We start from the raw sequence: 21641 nt of genomic DNA on the forward strand, positions 1-21641 counted from the left end.
CTGTTTCTTTGAAACTGCTTCTGGGTCAACATATGATATTTAAGGTAATATAAATTTCCTCCCCAAAAAAAGGAACTATGGAAATTAATGTGTCATATTTGACCACTTTTACTAACATCTTAAATTAAAACATTCTTATGATGATCTGCCCACAAATCTGCATAACGAATAGATTCAATTCCATTCAACAAACAATTATTCAGTATATCTGTTGTTACATGGCTCATTATTCTAGGCATTTGAATATACTGCAGGTTAGAGATATTCCTCTTTATTAGGTGTCTCCCCATGAAAGCCTAAGGATGCTTTGCTATATTCAGAGAAAGCATCATCCATTAGAAAAATCACTTTCTGAATAACGTTAGACAGCAGTAGATAAACCTGAAGCAGTCCATAATACACGTATAATATTATTTTGATTTGTAATGGACCTCTGGATCTCCTCTCCTGTATTGGAGGCCTGAGCCAGCTCTTTGGACATTCACTATGTTGTCTACCCCATATTCCAACCCTGTCAAGGTGATTACTTACATTATTTTTCTGCAAGACCTGCAGTGCCTTGTTGACATTGTTCAGAGCGTGAACTCTTGTGGAGCCTTTTTCTTTTGGCTGCAAGCAAAAGCAGATATTTATTGGTCAGCACAGAAAACAGGCATTTATTTCACAAAATTTACCCTTCAATTTGCAGTTTTGTGATGTTCAGGAAAATGATGTAAATATATGAAAACAAGTTTTGAATGGAATATGTCAACTGTTAACAATCATTGATACAATATCTAATTTGATTTTTGCCTCCCCTGTTTTGATATTCTATGTACCAAGATTTATGCAATAATTATTATTATTATTATGATTATACTATCAGGCTATTTTTGTTATTATTATTTTGATAGCTTCTCTGTTCCCATGGCTAATTTGGGGTCAGGACCATGAGTAGCAATGTAGGAACATCAGCTTATGCAATGTAAACTCACATATTCATCTTGACTTGTCCATTTATTCATATGAGTTTGAGGGAAAGTTTAAAAGAGGTTTCATCCTTACTTAAGTAAGGCAATGTAACATAGTATCAAAAGTCTTAATTTCTGTTAATGGTATCACAATTAGTTCATAAAACTCAGGCTCAAAATCAATCAACATGGATTTATTAAGCACCTACTGTGTGCTTGCCATTGTGCTGGGCACTGGGAAAACAAAACACACAAAACAATGAAGCTACTTCTCTATTTAATGGAACTGGCATTCTAATGGGGAAAAGAAGAACACGCCTGAATATTTCATGTGTGTATTTTATATATGTATACACATATATGTGTGTGTGTATGCATGTGTATATATGTATAAATGTACATGTCTATATACATATGTATATATGCACCCATTTGTCTAGAATAAATACAAAACAAATATAAAGTAGTTATGTAAGTAGAAACTAACAATCGGGAGATCAGGAAAGGCTTTGAAAATAAGGAGACACTTGAGCTCTGTTTTGCAGTAAGGCAGGATTAAGATGGTAGATTAGGGAAAACCAATGGAATTCTCTCAATATTCCCTTACAAATGACATTAAAATAATTTCTCAATTCAAATTTTGGAGCAGCAGAGCCAACAAAAAGTCAGGGTGAGACATTTTTCTGGCCTAAGAAGATTCCGGAGGTCTGCAGAATAAGTTTGTGACACAGGGGTGGAGGTCTGTGGAGGAGTGGAGCATGCACATGTGAAAGCGTCAACAGCCTCCACAGCGGCAGCTTCCAGAGCTCTTAGCCCAGAGACATTCTGGGTCAGAGTTCTAAGGCAGATAGGAAAGCTGTGCGTGGGTCACAAGGGAAATGGACATTTGGTCCCACTTCCATTGCAAAGAAGCAAAAGAAAAAATACATTTAATTAAAAGAGATAATCAGGGAAACCACATTTTGCTAATAGGTACCATAGACAATGAAATAATATAAAAAATTATAGCAAGTTTCTCTAATAAATGCTTCATTTCTCAAATGTATACGCAGTAGAGAACTGAGTCAAATTTGTAAACATAAAAGTTATTTGCCAATTGATAAATGGTCAAAGGATATAAACAGGCAATTGTCAGAAGAAGAAACCAAAGTTATCCATAGTCATACGAAAAAATGTTCTGAAACATTATTGATTAGAGAAATGCAAATTAAAACAACTCTGAGCTACCACTGTACACCTATCAGAAATGACAAATGATGGAGGTTGTCAGGGAAAAGTAGGTACATCAATGAATTGTTAGTGGAGTAGTGAACTGGTCCAACCAATCTGTAGAACAATCTGGAACTAGGCCCAAAGGACTATAAAACTGTGCTTATACTTTGACCCAGTAATACCATTTCTGGGTCTATATAACAAAGAAATCAAAGAAAAAGGGAAAGGACCCATAGGTACAAACATCCCTCTTTTGTGGTACTGGGAATCAAGGGGGTCAATTGGGGCATGGCTGAAGAAGTTGTAGAATATCATTGTAATGAAGTACTATTGTGCCACGGAAAACGATGAGGGGGGTGATTTCAGAACACAAAGAAACAAAAACCATGGCAACCTACATGAACTAATGCAAAGTGAAATGAGAAGAATTGAGAGATCATTCTGCATAGTAACAATAATGTTGTAATGATGATCAACTACGAAAGACTTGGGTATTCTGATCAAAACTATGATCAAAGATAATATCAAAAAGCTCATGATAAAAAAAAAATGCTATCTACCTCCAGAGAGAGAACTGATGAACTTGGAGTATAAATTAAAGTTCAGTTTTCTTTATTTTTTCTTGCTTTAAAAAATATGGAAAATATGCAAATATATTTTGCATGATTCCACAAGTAAAACTGATAACATGTTGCTTGCCCTCACAATGGGTGGAAGGGAGGGAGAGAATTTGGACTCAAAATTTAAAAAGAAAAGATTGCTAAATATAAATTAATCAATTAAAAAAGAAAGAAAGAAAGAAAATATGGACTATGGAGAGTTCAGACTAAAATGGAACAAGATAACAGTATAGTAAGAGACAGAGCAGTAGGAAGGGATTTTCACCTTAATATATAATGTTCTTAACATACAATGTTACTCTGTCTTCAACCTCTCCCTTTTTTCTATCTTATTTCTTTTTAAAATAATATACCCTTCCAGACCCTCTTTCTACTCATTGTTTACCATCCCACTGTGTCTAAATTCTACTTGTCTTAAAAAATCTTTTTTTTTTTTTTAACTAGGCCTCTGATTTCATTGTTTACTCATTTTTCGAGCCTTGCTTCCTGTGTCAGGGCCAACCAACCTCTATGTACTTCTGGAAGGAATAATAACAGGATGTTCTTTATCACCAATTTCTGTTAACTGGTATATTTGTATCTAGATAGCGGTGCTGTGTATTCTTTAAGAATTTTGGGAACTCTAAAGAGAACACTGCACAGATGGCAGTCTCCTTGGACTGGTCAGCAGCCAGTTATGTGCTGAGGCAATCTGATTCAAGACAAGCCCTGGTCATTGTATTCTTTTCTGGTCAGAGCCTTTTAGACTTCTGAGACCTTCTTTGGGATCTAAGTGACATAGGTGAAGGACCCTGTCTGGTATCCCATCTTTCTAATTTTCACTCTCCCCACTTCCCCATAATGCATATTTCCAGCCTCTAGACTAGTTCTTGTGTTGGAATCTATGATTTCATTAGTATTGTGAACTCCAAGTTAGGAAACTTCTCCCCCCCACTACATCTATATCTATCTATCTATCTATCTATCTATCTATCTACCTATCTATCTATCTATCTATCTATCTATCTATCTATCTATCTATCTATCTATGTCTCTCTCTCTCTCTCTCTCTCTATATATATATATATATATCTACACATACGTGTGTGTGTGTGTGTGTGTGTGTGTGTACCTGCACTACATACCTGCACTACAACATAGAGTTCTAAAAAGTTCCCTTAGCCCCTGTGAGCTTAGGTGACTTACACAGGATCATACAGCCAGCATATTTTAGTGGTGGAACTTTATTATAAGACTTCTTGACTCTAAGGTTGGATTTCAATCTACTACACTATGTCAAATTTGCCTCCTTATTATGTATACTTTGTACATTTGTGTACAGACCTCTGGGGCCATGAGTTGTTTCGGTGGAATAGCGTAAAGCCTTTATTTATGCATGTAGATATTTCTACAAACAGTTGAGGAAAGTGAGGAAAGCATCTTCCTCACCAAAAGCAGCAACTACTACTGACAAATTGGCACCAACAATCCGATAAAGACAAGAGCTCTGGGAGTGGTAGCACTGCCAAGTCAGGTCCTTCTAGATCAACCATCATCCAGGGAAACAACTCCTGAACAGAAGGGGCCACCCATCCCTAGCAACTGCCATTTGGGAGGGAGGGCCAACCCAGATGAAGCAGCAAGGCACTTTTAAGGACCGATGGGAGTCACCATTTGCCAAGCAGGTCCAATCACAACCACCACCTTGATTAACATCTCCCTTCTGACTCCTATACAGACAATATAGGAGCCTGAACCCAAGAGCTTTAGAAAGAAAAATTCTTCCAGTACAGTGCCTTCAGCCATCATCCTGAGAAGCAACACCTGTGGAAATCAAGTTTGGCAATATTTCTTGCAGGTGATGCAGCTATAACTACCAAGGACCAAGAAAATAAAGTTCTTGCCACCAAAGTCATTAGCATTGTCAAATGGTTCAAGATAAAGAATATATAATATTTTTTCCAGTGGAAATGATATTAAAGAATAGGCATTGTCATCTGATTTGCCACTGAATCCAAAGGACCACAGGACCTTTCTGATTTTCAGCTAAAACTTTCTACAGGTGTTTTCTCCCCACAATATGAGCTTGAGGGCACAGATTATCTTACTTTTCTACTTGTATCTTCACTACTTAGCACAGTAATTTGCACATAGTAAGAGATTACTAATTGTTTTATTTTTTTTTCCTTTCATTCATTTATGGCATCAGTAACAGTAAGATGAGTAACCTTACTGAAACACAGGGATTGTGGGGGTGAATAGTGGAAAACAAGGTTGGATTGGTAAATAAATAATAATCATATGCATAATAAATCATGGCTACAAAAAAAATTTCTATCTTCAGAAGGAGCCGTTTAAAAGGTAGGACAAATATTATTATTAACTCCATTTCACAGATAAGTAAATAGGCTTAGAGAAATTAAGTGACTTCCCCCATATTAAACAGTGAATGAGTATTAAACTTATGACTTGAACCCAAGTCCTCTGAGTCTAATTATCCTTCCAATAATTTAATACCAGACTGGAGTTGATATTTTATCCTGTAAGTGATGTAAGAGACATTGAAGTTTTATCTTTTGAGTGAAGGAGTAGTATATTTAAAAAGTGATTTAGGCAATTAACTATGATGAACTATTAATAAAATAATCCCAACTCTGACATACTAGCTTTGTGATTCTGGGCAAGTCACTTAACTTCTGAGTGGCCTGGACAGATTTTTATTTCCACTGGTCTGGGAAATTTCCTCACTAGGCATTCTCTTTACCAAGGAAATCACAGATTCAGTTAAATATATGTCTGTGTAATGATGACGGTGATGATGATGATGATGATGATGATTGATGATGATAAACAGAATGGAATGGAGGGGTGAGGCTAAATGCAGATAAACTAATTACTAAAAACAATCAAGGTATGAGGCAGCTGCCAGTATGGAAATTTATATCTAATTCTGCTTCCCTCACTATATGTCCTTGAATTTTCCATATCTTTATATAAAGTAGAACAACCTCTAAAACCACACGTTATATGTGAGGCAACAATTTGCAACAGAAGAGGGAGTTTCTTCATCTGGAGTTCCTTAAGTCACTGAAATCACAGGTCTCATATAAAAAATATCAAGATATAACAAGACCTATTTTTTTTACCTCTCAGGAAGCAATGTATGTGTGAACAGAAGAGATAATAGTTGTGAAAACACTTTGAGCTCTTCTAAAGGAATTCACCACATATCCAATGTATTTTTACTTCATCTCCTACCAGAACTCTCCCATGGTTCTTACCATGGTGCTGAGGTGAATTTGAAAGCTCAAAGATTATGCCAGCATAACAACAAGCTGCAATGACTTTGAGTATAGACCCAGTTATAGACTATATCTTTTTCAGGACCAGTGTGAGTTTCTTGAAAGCAAGAACTCTTTGGTTCTTGCCTTTGTATCTTTAGTACCTAGCAGAGTAATTTACATTTAGTGGGCACTAAATAAATGTTTATGGCATTCATTATTAAGTTTGAAAAGGGTTATTACCAGGTTGGATGCAAGATGATGATTTTTTCAATCCTAGCAACTCCTAAGGACCAGTTACTAAATCATAGAGGGGAAGCTGTATCAGCCCAAGGGAATCCTGTACTTTCTTTTCCACTGAAAAACACAGATACTTAGGTATTTAAACCACTAGAGTAACTATTATTATTCCTCACTCAATTAAAAAGTTGACTGCACACTGCCTACAATGGTTATAGCATATTTAAAAGACTAGCATATAATTAATTATTCAGTGAGAATGCTTCAGGAAGAGCAGAAATGTAAAAAGTTGATTTTATTGGTAATTCTGAACTCTTAAAATATAGCTATCATTGATAACTTGTATATGTATGATGCAACATGTTTAAGGTAATGGGAATTACAACACTAAAATGAAGCAGGATAATTATCATATGGTAACAGATACTATGTCAGGCAAACCAATAGTCATAAAAAATAACACAATTTGCCTTTAACTATAGAATCATGTAAAATTATGTCAGTGTGAAATTCTAATAAAGTTTATAAATGACTTCTCCAAAAAAACTGCATACCAGTTTTTGACCTGTGAGACCTTCAAGTAGGTCCAAGAGTCTTCTTCCATCCTGAAGATCGCTGAAAAGATCTTCAATGTGTTGCTTCCCAAACTAGGGAGAAAAAACACAGTCTAATTAATTGAATTACAATGCACTATATAAATTATCATATATGTTTCTTATTTCATTTATTTTCAGAAATTTCACCTTCTTAATTGGCCTCCACCACAATTTCTCAATGCCCTCTTAAATAATCAAAAAGTAGATTAATACCTTAGAGGTCAGCTAGTATGACTGCTTCATTACACAATAAGGGAAACTGAGGCACAGAGAGCTGACTTGACTTTACAAAGCTCAGATAACTAGGGAAACAGTTCTCTTGGAGCCTTACCAAGTATTTTTTTACTGCACTGGGTACCTCCTTTTTTTTTCTAGCCGCATATGGAACAGTATGTCTTGGAGGAGAAGGAAGCATGCAATAAAAGTAATTGATATTTTAAAGTGTCTAAAAGTTTTTTAGGCACGTGCATACATAGTTTCATTTGAACTTCATAATAATTGTGCGAGTTAATTATCAGTGTAACTATTATCCCCATTTTACCATTGATGAAATTAAGGCTCATGGGGTTTAAGGGATTTGAACATCTTAATGTAACTAACAAGTGTCACAGGAGACTTTTAAAGCCTAGGTCTCTCCAGGCTTCAAGTCCTGCACCCTTTCTACAGTACTTCTAAAAAAGGGAGGGATGTTAAACTTATTTAACATTTACAAGAAGGCATAAGGCACATTACTATCTGCTTTGCATACGAAAGACATTAACAGAATTCCTTCCCATAATCAGTCTACAACTGAATTTTCTCTTCTAGACGATTATTTGAATAACATCTTTCAGTAGAACTTTTCTTTTGAAATATACAACTTTTATAGAAATACTCTCTAACAAAAGATGCCAAAAGAGATAAAGTTTCTAAGTGGGAATAACTTGTATAATTTAATCTTCCCTTTTGAATAGTTTCACAATATCTATGGCACGAAGGGTAAATTATCTTTGTAATCATGCTATTTAAATAGCTATTTCTTAGATGCAGTGCAGTTTCCCTCCCTAAAAATACAGTCACCAATATTCTACCATTTCCCCCAAAAAAGGAGGGGGAAGAGGGAGAGAAAACTGAAAATAAAATAGATTTGAACATTTTGAAATAACATTTTAAAATACTTTAAAAGCAAATATATGTCTATATACAGTCACATGCATTATTGCAGAGTAGATGAAGTGTTGGCCTCAAAATCAGAAGACTTGGATTCAAGTCATGTCTTTGTTATACATGACTATGTTAACTTGAACATGATGTTTAAACTTTCAGGGTGACAATCAACTCCACTAGACTGTAAATTACAGAACAGTTGTCAATCTACATTGGCAAAGGTTTGCTCAAAGAAAATTCCCAATAACCAATAAAAACACAAAATCAAGCAAAATAGTTAACTATGCAAGTCTGCATAAAAATGTTAAGTCAGCTAAAAATAAACTGTACAACAGCAATGAATGCATCCTCATGTCACTAAAATTCAATTGACTATGGATTTGTGGTTGCTAATTATTGAAAGGAGTTCACAGGAGGAGGTAGACATATTGAAGTAATCTATTTTAACAAGGTCAATGAAAAGAGAATGTAGGTATATTAAAATAAAAGCATGCTTATATGTTAGAAATGAAAACTCTTCGAAAGTCCTGCATGTGTTGGTGCAAAAGCTATTTGACCAAGAGATTAAAACCAAGCATGAGGCCACTAGGTGGTGCAGTGGATAAGGATCTAGGACTGGAATTAGGAAGACCTGCGTTTAAATCCAGTCTCAGATAATTATTAGCTATGTGACATGTGACAAGTCTCAACCTCTTTTTGCCTCAGTTTCCTCATTTCTAAAATGGGAATAATAATAACACCTATCTCCCAGAGTTATCGTGTGGATGAAATGAGATAATTGTAAAGTGCCTAGCGATTATTATTATTATTATTTTAGCGATTATTATTATTATTATTGTTGGTGTTAGAAGAAGAGAAATATATATCTCAATAAATTTAGGCTAAATTTAGGCATCTTTTTATTTGTCCATCTAGAATAAGCTTAAACAAAATCTTAGTCTAAACTTATTCTGCCATGCATTTCTTTATTTTATATATGTCAACCTAACTGGAATTGGCCTCCAACCTGTGAGTGGCCAGTGTCAAACAAAAAGAGCAGGCTAGAAACAGAAGAATCAGGACATTAACAGAAGTTTAATTAATTTCAGAGTGAGGAAAATGATGTATGCACATAGAAGCCCCCCCCAAGAAGAAGGGCTTACTATCTGCACTAAAGGAGGTCATATTTTATATATATATATATATTATATATATATATATATAATATATACACACATATATACACACATATACATATACATACATATACATATAGATGCATACACATACATACATATACATACATACACCACACACACACACACACACACGCACCTAGGCTGGACCATGACATAATCATTTTTGGGTCTTGAGTTACTGTTCTCACAGGCTCTGTGGGAACAGTATTGTCTCAAGTCTTGGGGGTCATGTCCACCCTGCAGGACAGAAAACCAGAGTTCTTGTGATGAGAAGAGAAGTGCAGTACCTATTGATTACAAGGAACAGGGATTGTGAACACACAATGGATGGGTGACCTGGGAAATAAGGGGAGCTAAATCCCTCAGTGAACACCTGGTGCTGGTCCAAGTAATATACTTTGCTCTCAGAGGGAGATATCGTCCCGAGTGCAAAGGATTATTGTTATGCCAAGCTCAGGACATAGCCCGCTTGCTGGACCTTAGCTCTGGGAAACAGGGTATCTCCAAAATATTTTGACATACACATGGTTTTAGTCTCTACATCAAAATATATAATTTACTAATGGATGCATTAGTTGTGACACATTTTCAGTATTAATCAGTTTTTCCTAGTAAGCAAATCACCACATACCCACTAAAATTAAAAAAAAGACTACTTAAGTGTACAAGTACAATGGATATTTAAATTTATTAGAGAACTAGCTCTTTAGTTTGTCAAATATCATATAGAAGTTAATGTTCAAGCTTCAAATAATAAGAAAAAGTGTATAAGACTTCTTCCATGAGTTCACAGAGGATAATATTAATTCCAAAATGAATAAATGAATAAGTAATATGAGACAAGAATTTCCCTAGATGATGATATCAATGACTCAAGGGCACCAAACATGATCTAATGGACTTTTCCACATTAGAGATGGAGAAAAACATTGAAAATTATCCTTTAAAGATATTTTTGGTAATGGGGGAATTTTAATTTTCTTTATTTTTTATTATTTTGGTCCAACTTTTCATCTCTGAGATTCTTCAGGAAAAGTCAGTCATTCTCAACTACATTTAGTAATGTACTGATATGTTCTCTCTCCCTCTCTCTGTGTCTCACACACACACACACACACACACACAAACACACACACACATGATAGTGACTCCCTAGCACCAGTGGAATCAAATATAAAATCCTCTCTTTGGTATTCAAAACATTTGTAACTAGGCCTCATCCTACCTTTCCAGTTCTCTTACGTTACCTACCTTACTTCCTTCCACATACTCTGGGAATCATGGACACTGGCCACATTGCTGTTCTTCCCATAAGACACTCCCTCTCCCCGCCTTAGGCATTTTCACTAGCTGTCCCCTATGCCTTAGATTCTGTCCTTTTTCATCTCTATCTCCTGCCCTCACTGTCTTCCTTTAAGTCCCAGTTAACCTACCCCTTCTAAAGAAATCTTTCCCAATCTACCTTAATGCCAGTGCCTTTGCTGATTATCTCCATTTTATCCTCTATATTTCCTGTTTCTACATATTGTTTATAAATTCTGTCTCCTATTAGTCTGGGAGCTTTTTGAGAGCAGGGATTGCTTTTACTTTCTTTGTAATTCCAGTGCATAGCACAGTTCCTGACACAAACTAAGTGGTTAATAAATGATTGTTGACTGAAACACACCATGGCACATTCACTATGTGTGATTTTTCCAGGTGTCATTTTATGGGGCATTTTCCAGATCTCTTGGGGAAGGTTGGTAAGTCTATGCCCCATTGAGCAATAACAAGTTATCATACCTATACTAAAGCAATTTATCTTAATTCAATTGAAGCACAAAAGCAGAAGAGCTATTTCTAGCCTCTGATAAAAGTTGCATCTTCCCTTAAGGTAAACTTCTGACATCACGGTCTTTTCTACAAACTATCTTTTGTCATTTGTCAGGATATTGTTCTTCCTGCATCCCAGGGATCTCTTTTAGGTAGAATCTGGCTCAGTGGCCTCTTTATTATTATCCAAGATATACTTCTTTAGCAGTAGTCCAAGTAATGTCCCTGTGGATCTTTTAGCCTGCCTAACTAGATCGCCAGTTAGGAAATAAGAGGTTCTTTTCTCCCTCAAAAGCACAATCCTGAAACAAGTCAGATAACTAGCTGACCTAACCCAAATAAAGGAAGGTACATTCATTTATTGCCTCCCTCTTCTTTCAGAGGCAAGAAAAACAAATTGTTGCCTGCTTCTATTTGTCTCATATCATTAAAATTCTCTTAAAATGTTTTTGTGATTAAAATGAAATGAAATATGAACAAAATCAGAAAATGGAGAGAGGGTAAAAGAAACTCAGCCCAACAGGGTGATATCTCTGACAAGACAGTTTAATTACACAGTTTCTGTACCTAAATCTTGTAAAATAAACTGCCAATCTCATGAGACTTTAACGGAAGGCTGCTCTTCAGCAGCACCTAAAATATAAATGAATTTTCTAATAATACTACCAGTGAATCTCATCTTGAACCTAGAGAAACTCAACATTTGGAGAGTATTAATCAAGTTTTCCTTCTCAAACTAACCAAAGAAGTTCAATGGAAATAATACTATTAGTTTTTGTTTGTTTTTGGAAAAAAAAAAAACAGTTGAGGCAGAGAAACATATGGACCTTTAGACTGACAGGGAAAATTCACATGATGACATGTGGCTAAATTTGGAGAAAATAAATGCTAGCTTGAAATATAAAAAATTGTTCTTCTAATGAAAAATTAGACAACTTAAATTATACATTATCTCATAAATATTTACCACATGAATTTGAAAGGCAAGGTTGGCTACAAATGTGGAGTATCTGGGGCTGAAAGATTGATCTGAGGTGAAGCTAGCAGTATGGGACAGGTGAAAGATACCAGGCAAGTAGGCAAGACATCCCTACAACACATATACCCCAAAACAAAATAAACATGTAGTTTAAGGAATACTGAATATGAGAAATCTTAGCAGTATTTATCTAGTTGTCTAAACATTTTTGGGCCATAGTTTCATCATCTATTAAATTAGAGATTTTGCTTTCTTGTTACGTGACCCTGAGCAAGTCACTTTACTATTTATGTGCCTCAGTTTCCTTATCCATAATAAACAACAGGGTTGGACTCAACTTGCACATCCTTTCTAACTATATCGATGATTTATTATTACAATGATTATTACTAGATTTTATATAGCTCTAAATTCTATGAACCCCATGATGATAACAACAGGTAGTAAGTAATAGATCTAGCATCTAGGGAGAAAATCTGGATAGCAAGAAATTAAAACCCGGGTAGGGGGACCAAGTAATCTTGGTTGTTGTTGTTCTTTAGTCATTTCAGTTGTGTTTGACTCTTCATGAACTCATTTAGGGTTTTCTTGGAAAAGATACTGGAGTGGTTAGCCATTTCCGTCTTCCCCTCATTTTACAGATGAAGTAAACAGAATTAAGTGAAATGACCAGGGTCACATAGCTAGTAAGTGTCTGAGACCAGATTTGAGCTCAGGAAGATAAGTTTTCTAGACTTCAGGCCCATCACTCTATTCACTGTATACTTTGCTATTAATATGTTTCTAGTTCTAATCCGGGTTAGAATTAAGCTATTTCCTCTTCTGTGACACAAAGAATATCATTTATCCAATATGTCTGCCAAACTTTCAGTCGAAAATGTTATGAAAAAATGTTACTGGCCAATGGCTTGAAATAAATCAAGGCAAGTCAGTGAATAGAACAGAGATCAGAGAAACGATCTTAGAAGTCTTCTCTTCATATCAGAGGATACGTTTTGCACTTCTTAACTATCCCCACAAGAAAATACAACTGGAATCAATGTAAAATTCAGGAATTACATCCCCTTTTCAAGCTATTTTAAAATAATCTTCAAGTCTTCCATATTTTTCCTCTTTTCTTTTTTTATTCAATCTCAACTTGCTCCTCTTCTGGTGTCATCTTTTAAATCTCCCTACTTCCCTTCATAGCTGAGGTAATTTTCCATCTTGAAATGGTAATTCTCTCTCTCTCTCTCTCCAGTTTTCTATTAGAATCTATAAAAAATACTTTGGCAAAGATGGGGGGAGCTTCTATCAAACTGACATTGTCAATCACATTCTTAAATCCCATCAATGGCTAACATGTTTATAACAATTTGCTACTGCCTAAAAGGAAAAAAAAAAGCTACTTTCATTTCCCTCACCCAGACTTGATATTGTCTCTTGTTCTTGTTTGGCTTAAACATGGAGAAAGCACTATTAAATGCCCTAAGTAACCCTTCTAAACAGTTCCTTGTATCAAACACAGAAATAGAGTAGCAGAGAATTATAGATGTTGAAAGAGTCACAAAAATGTTAAGTAGAACAAATAGACAGATAAAGGGAAATGAGGTAAAAATAAAATGGAAAATGAGGAAAGGGGAAAAATCATCACTGCTTTGAATTTTTTCCTCATTCTCTGTCTCTTCAGATTTTTGCAGTTCTTTTAACCTGAAAGCATGTGGGGATCAATAAACCCTTCCAACAGTAGGTAAAGGGCACAGTGATGATTTAACACTCCCTCTTTCTTGTTGCATAAAGGTCATGCCACAGATTTCACCGTTGGTTTAAAAGACAGGGCACTTCACTGAGATTACTAAGCTTTACATGACACAAGCGAAACTGAAACATCCCAGAAGAATACACAAATAGGTACTCAAAAGGCATTTACTATGGAATGTATGGTCTCTGTACAATTATGTGGGAAATTAAATGTCCAACTTTTATGAAAATGGCACAAAGTATTAGAGTATAAATGAAGAAAATAAGTAGGCAAGTTATGTTATGCCCTAATTAAGGGACATACACACATATACATTAAAATCAATATTTCAATGTTACTGATGTCTTATGTTGCCAAGAAACATTATGATATCTGAATAATTAAATCATTAAGAGGGCAATGGAGATATATACTGGTAGATGATAATGATGATGATGATAATGTGTGTGTGTGTATGTGTACTAGAAAGAAGTAAAGGATATAATTAAAGAAATGTATCATTAGAAAAAAAAGATGAACCAGTTATGTAGGGAAAATGAGGGAATTATAGCCCATGTGTTCCTCTCATATTCTTGTGATTCCAAGAGAAAGTAAAAAGAACCCCCTGAATATTATGTAAACCAATCTCCACGGTAAACTTATGGAAGACATGGAAGAAGCACACAAGATGGTGCTTAGCACAGTGCCTGGCACCTAGTAGACACTTAATATATTTTTACTGATTGATGGTCAGGCATGAATAGATTGACTTCTATTTCACTAGGAGGGAATATTCACACTGATGAGATCACAGAATAATTTGAATAATTGAACTTTTTAGTACATATTTAAATAAATACAGCAATGCAGTGTTTCTTTGCATATTCTGATTACAATAATGTTCAGTTTAGTGTATAGATTTCTATATGTAAGAGAAAGAGAAAACAAATGTCATATTGATGATATCTTGCTGATAGATGAAAAATGCCATCTTGGTGATAACAATTATATTCTGATGACAGGTTCATACAGCCAGGAATATATGCATTTGAATTAGATAACTCAGACCCCCAAAGAACCCATAACTCATTTTCCTAAATTAATTTTGTGATATAGGCAACAAAACAATAAAAATGAGACATTAAAAAACAAAAGATCTTATTATAGACCATTAACCTGATAACTCATAGTATTATTATTTTGTATTAAGAGATCATTTGGTTTAATCTGTTATCACAATGACAAGTCAAGTCAAGTCAAAAGATATTTGTCAAGTGCTTACTATGTCTCAGATAATATCCTAAATTCTGGAAATACAAATACAAGCATAAAGAAAGAAAAATCTTACCCTTCAATGAAGTTACATTCTAATATAGAAAGACAAAACTAAAAAGCTGGAAAGTATATGACTGTAGGTACATGGGGAAAAGACATGAAGATTCCTATTCCTGTGGTATTCAGCATTTGAGAGTGCAGGCTAACCAGTAATGAAGATATGGCTGGCCTTGAAATCTTCCCCAAAATTGAGATTATGGGTATAACAAATCAATAGGAGAAGTATTCCTGGGATGAAAAATTTTGTGAAACATTGTAGAAAAAAGGCTAGGGAAAGTCAGGAGTTCAGACTGGAGAAAAATTAAATGCCCATCTTGGGTATTTTTTAAATGGTGGTTCTGGTTCTGGAAACAAGAAGCCCAAGGCAATGAAAAGGAGAGAATATGTGTTCAAGAGATTTCCTTTCCTTCTCTAGTTTCTGCCCCACTAACTTGATCAGATCTGTTTTTACTTAATCATAGGTTCTATAGGTAAAAAGGGACCTCAGAGGTCAAGCAGTCTAAAGGGTAATAGCAATAATAGCAATTTACTGTTCATTATATTTTATCCTCACAATAAGCCAGTGAAGGAGGTAAATATAATTAACCCTATTTTTTACATGTTAAAAAATCAAACACAATCCCAGAGAGGACTATTTTATTCAACCTCTCTGTTACTGGGGATGAACTGGAAACACATTCTCCAATCACTTTCATTTGTTAATGTTTGCACTCTCTTTGTATAATCCTTGTCCTGGTATCAAATGAATAGAAGTGAAAATAGTCAAAATAATGCATGTAGAAAACTACATCATCCTATTTGAGCAAAACAGAGGACTTGACAGTCTACTGAGAGACTATTACAATAATTATGGCTATCTTCATGTATTGATGAAGCATTAGCAGGGGTGGGTATGCTATAATGACAATGACTAAAGACATAGGGTAGAGTTTCAGCTTAATTCATAGATTCTCTTGGAGCAAAATTCCTATTAACAAAATCAACCTGGGAAGTTTGGATCTTCTTTGAGCTATGTCAGAGAGAGTGATAGTAAATGAAGAGAAAATATGAATTCATTCGTTCATTTATTAAGCACCTAGAAGGAAGTGGAAGACATTATGCTTAGAACTGAGGACACAAAAATACATGTGAAAAAGACTTACTCTCAAGAAACAGTCAGTCTAATGGGGGAAAAACCTATACACAAATATCTATAATACAAAAGAAAGTGATCTGAGTTCAAAGGAGAAGTCCAGTCCAAAGGAGGTTTAAATCTGAAGGAAACAAACACTTGCTTCCCCCGATGAATATTATATAGTAAAAAGACATAAATACTATTTGTATGTATACTTAATGATGGAAGTGATTAGATGGAGGCAGGAAGACCAATCAGGGCTTTACTATGATACTCCAGGCAAAAACACATTAAGACTAGAACAAGTTTGGCTGATGAGGCAGTTGAGAAAAGGGAACTGACATTAGAAATATTGCAGAGATAGAATTGATGGGACCTAGCAAACAGTTTGATAAAATGATGTCTATGTTATGAACCTAGGTGATTGGAAAAGTGGTGGAACTCATGACAAAAAGAGAGAAGTTAAGAGGAATGGAGAAATATCATGGAGGAGATAGTTCATTTGTGAATGTGTTGTAAGTGAGATGCAAATATAGAACCTAGATATTATTATTCCTTAAACAGTTAGAAATTTGAAATTGAAGAATGAATGGGGGAAATTATGGGTAGAGATATATGTTTGGTCATTCATTGAATAGAAGTCATGACTGAACCTATGAGCTCAGATAAGATCACAAGGAATTGGGTCTAGAGAGGAAATTATATATATATATATATATATAGTTATGTATATATAGTTATATACACACACATGCATATATATGAGCTATATACAGCTATAAAGTTTACAAAGTGCTTTATAAATATTAACTCATTTTGCTCTCACAACAACCCTGAGAGGTAGGTAAGGTAGGCATTATTGTTATACTTATTTGTAGTTGAGGTAACTTAGGAAGAATGAAGGTAAGTGACTTGCCCAGGGTCACATAGCTAGTAAGTGTCTGAGACCAAATTTTAACTCAGGTCTTCCTAATGCTAGATCCAGAGTTCTAGCCACTATAAAACTAGAAAACATCTATACTGAAAGATGAATGAGGATGAGGAACAAGACAAGAAGACTGAGTTAGAAGGACCATGAAAGTATAATGTTATAGAAAGCAAACAAGAAGATGTCAATAAGGAGTGGTCTGCTGTGATAATGCTAAAGCAAGCAGGAATATGGGAAAAATAAGGACTATAAAAAGATAATTAATATACTAATATGGACATGTTTTATATAATTTCACATGTATAACATATCTGATTGCTTACCATCTCAGGGAAGGGGGAGAGAGGGAGAGAGGGATGGAATTTGGAACTCAAAACTTTAAATAAAAATATTAAAAAAAGATAATCAGTTTTGAGAAAGTTGTTTTTGTGGAGGGGTAATGATAGAATCCAGACTTTAAGGTGTAAGGTGGGAATTGATATGGAGGAAGTGCAGGTAGTGATTACAGAACACACTTTCTAGGAGTTGGACAATACTAAGGAGGAGAGATAACAGGAGGATGCACTGAAATAATGAGAGGGCCAAAAAAGAATATTTAACAATGAAGGAGACTTGGTATGTCTTTAATCTGAGGGGAAGGAACAAGGAGAGAGGAAGAGACTGAAAATGCCTGAGACAGAAAGCATGATTGATGGAGAAAGGTCATAGAGGACATAGGGGAGGATAGGATTGAGTGTACTGAGGAAAGGGTTAGCTGTAACCAGGAAGAGGGTCACCAAATCCTATCGGTTTCTAAAAAAAATAGAGAATTGGATAAAAATGATAAGAAATATAGACGGAGGAATAAAAACAGTTCATGGGGGATGGCAAGTTAGAACAGGACACACAGTCATCTTCTGATATCAAGGGGGAAAGGGAAAGTCAGAGACTGGGGAGAGAATCACAGAATATCAGAATTGTAAAGAATTTCAGTGAACATTTGATATGATCTACACATGCACAGGAAACCCCTCTCTAGTACCCCTACAAGTAATTTGGCTTGCTTTTGCTTGCCAACCTCAAATGAATGGGGAAATATTACCTTCTGACGCAGTTAATTCCATTTCTGGATAACTTTTAAAAAATATTCTCCATATAGCAAAGCTAAATCTGCTTCTACGTAACTTCCATCCATCTGTTCTCTGGGACCAATGCTGACAATCTAAACTTTCTTCCACATAACAGTCCTGCAAATACTTGGAGAGATGGCTTTACCCACCCCCCAAAAATGGGTAGCAATCAAGGTGAAATGAAACTCTTTTCCTTAATAGCTGGTCACTCAGTGCATAGTATGCTGGACTGAGAGCTAGGAAGACCTGAGTTCAAATCTCCCTACAGACACTAAATAGCTTTATGACCCTGGCTAAGTCACTTAACCTCTTTTTGCCTCAGTTTCCTCATCTGTAAAATGAGGATAATAGCACTTTTCACGTTTAAATGTTTGCAATCTTTTAAAATATTACATAGATGTCAACTATCATTATTATCTCTTTCATTTTTTTTGAATATCAGGACAACATTTTCCATTCTCTCATCTTGAGGCATTTTTTTCTGTTCTCCATGATCTTTCTAAAATCACAGACAGTTGCTCAATATTAATACCAGTCAGTTTTTTTTTTCAATTAGCTCATCAACAACAGCACAGTCAGTAATTCTGTACTTAAGTTGTGTTTCAAGTACCTAGTAACCATTTTTTTTCAAGCATTCTTTTCAGTCTAAAGATTATTGTCATTAACTGAGAAAAGAGGGTTTCGGGGGAACATTGAGAAGTTCTACTTTTTCCTCCACCGTGTATTATCTTCACCCAATTTGCTTAAAATCTTGGTTTTGTTGTTTCTTTGATCCTCTTACTTTTCCTCAAACATAGCCTAAACAAAAACAATAACAACAAATCAAACTTTTGTTTATACTTAACATTCACCATCAACCTCTGAGTTCATTTTGGGTATTGTCAATTGCATCGTCATTCATATGAACCATCTGGTTATTTGTTTTTTGCATTCTTCCTCCTTTACCTATTGGCTTTCCCTTCTGTATTCAATGTTTGGAAAAGTAACTATGTGAAATATCATAGGAAATGGACATTGACCATATGGTCACTATTGGGTAGAAAGATAACTAATGCCAGGATATGATTGCCAGATTATGAACTGGGTGGGGGGTGAAGGGCACAATGAAGGTTAAAAATATCAGATATGCTAGGAACAAGGGATAGAGAAAAGGCAAAAAAGAGAAGGCTATGATCAAAGAGGGGAATTTTACAGGTCAGGATTTTAGAGGTGTATCATTTTTGAAAGATGATGAAATTTAGTATGAACCCCATGGTAGGAAGCTACATCACCATGGAATGGTACCTTGCCCTCCTCCTCCTTCTCTTCCTTTTGCTTTCCCTTTTTCCATTCCACTCTTTGTTTTATTTTCCTTATTAGAATGCAAACTTCATTTTTTTTTGGATATACATTTCCAGAGTATTGCATGGTGTCTGCCACATAATAAATATTTCTATCTATCATATTATAAGAGGAGTCCATGAAACTGTGGCATAAACTATGACAGAAATATTGATGCAGATTATTTCAACACATAAATTCTGAAGTTATATAAATCACCTTCAAAAATGCAATTTCATTAGGTACACTTCTTTATCTTAAAGTCCAGTGGGGGTTAAGACAGATACATAAATGTGGTCCAAAATAATAAATGATGAATAAGGCTGGTACAAAATCATATTAGAGATCTGAAGCAGGTGGTATACTTAATATTGATTGGGAGAATCAGGAAAGCTTCCCAGAGGAGATGGCACTAGAATTTAAAAGGTTAAGTAGAAGGTCATTCCAATGAGGAAGGGATTGGAAAAAAAAAGGTCAGTTTATTTTTTTTTTCTTATTAGGGGATCATTGGCTACTTTTGAATGACCAACTTATAGGGGGAAGAAAAGCAGGGATGGAAGCCTGATTACAAGAGGTATAGTAGAGAATGGATGGTTAAGAAATGGAGACTTTGAATGTAGATAACTTCTTCAATTCTAATAATTGAAGTTCAAATCTAGTAATGGTAAATCCTTCAGTAAGTTTAAGTACCTATGAGTTAGTTAACAAGTATACGGAACATAGCTCTAATATGCAACTTTCATAAGTATCTCATTTAACCTGGGGATAGAGTTTGGGTACTAGGAAAATATGAATAAATAATATGTTTTCAAAAAATGTAATGCTGAACTATTTCTCCCAAAAAAAGACATACAAAATATGAAAAGTATATAGGACATTGGGAGGGAGCATAACAGGAAAGGGAGTCAGGGGAGAATAGAGCAAGAGTACTAATAAAACAGGGAGAAAAACAAAACAAACAAACAAAAAACCCAAAGAGAACCAGGTTTTTCAAAATACCAAAAACAATGACATTCAATAAATCTAACTACTAGTAATCGAGCTTTAGGGAACAGTGAAAAACATGATTGGAATGTTGATTTGTACATCCTTTAAATCAGTGGATTTGACATGAGTAATATCTAAAGAAATCACGGTCAAATATCCTACTTCTGCCTCCTTCATTTTCGTGATGATGGAAGTCACTGCAGTTGCACCAGGTCTCTACTGACATAAGTAGTACTGATATAAAGACGTTGCACCTACCTCAGGACACTCAACAGGGCTTCAACAGTCCATAAAAAGGGATGTTCAAAAGTTAGATCCATTTGCCAGAAGTGGGCATTTGTTATATGAGAGGAAAATGAAGATGGTTGTCTGTAAAGCATTATTCTCATATGAATGTGATATTTCTTTGAATGGACCTAGTGTGAGAGAATTCCTTCATGAATAAGAGCTCTCCTGAGAGTTGCTTCAGAGTGTGAATGGATTTAAAAACACAAGAAAAAGTCCTTCCTGTAGGAGTACATCCTAGAGTATATATTTTGAATAAATAATACTTTACTGGGGCACCAAATCTAATTGCCTATCCCTTCTTAGAACCTTGTCTTTTGTCCCAAAAGTTATTTTTTTGACATTGGTTCTATTTACAGAAAGAAATTAAATATTGTTGCAAAATTGTCATTTCATTGTTCAGAAGCCAACATTTATGTTATATGATATGATGAGATATGAAACTAACATACTACATTCATTCAACTTTTTTTCTCTTTTTTTGCTTTCTGGTGAGGCAATCAGAGTTAAGTGACTTGCCCAGGGTCACACAGCTAGTAATTGTCAAGTGTCCAAGGTCAGATTTGAACTCATTTCCTCCTTACTCCAGGGCCGGAGTTCTATCCATTGTGCCACCTAGCTGCCCCTATTTGTTAAAATTTTTAAGTTTTTTAAAGGGCTTTAGCTTGCCCTAATAAACAAGATGCTACTGATAGAAAGCACCATCTTGCCCCTTCTTTTCTCTCTAGAGTCATTATGTCAACTTCATCAGCTCTCACAAATTAAATTGTCATTTCTAAGCACATCTTTGTATCTTGTTTTGGTCTCTCCTGAGTTCTACTTCCAACTGCCTGCTGGATATTTCTTTCTG

General features: G+C 35.1%; 1 protein-coding gene across 1 annotated transcript in view; it reads right to left on the bottom strand.

The window, feature by feature from the left end:
• The window catches only part of DMD (dystrophin), a 2133690-nt gene that overhangs the window by 1843260 nt on the left and 268789 nt on the right, over window positions 1–21641 (bottom strand). Inside the window, exons 3-4 of the mRNA XM_027841994.1 lie at window positions 6837–6929; window positions 532–609 (exon numbers count right to left, since the gene is read on the bottom strand). Coding sequence (XP_027697795.1) covers window positions 532–609; window positions 6837–6929 — 171 coding nt within the window. The remainder of the gene's footprint in view (window positions 1–531; window positions 610–6836; window positions 6930–21641) is intronic.

The sequence above is a fragment of the Vombatus ursinus genome, unplaced genomic scaffold (assembly GCF_900497805.2).
Source record: "Vombatus ursinus unplaced genomic scaffold, bare-nosed wombat genome assembly UNPS02004827.1, whole genome shotgun sequence".
In the NCBI taxonomy this organism is placed as follows: Eukaryota; Metazoa; Chordata; class Mammalia; order Diprotodontia; family Vombatidae; genus Vombatus; species Vombatus ursinus.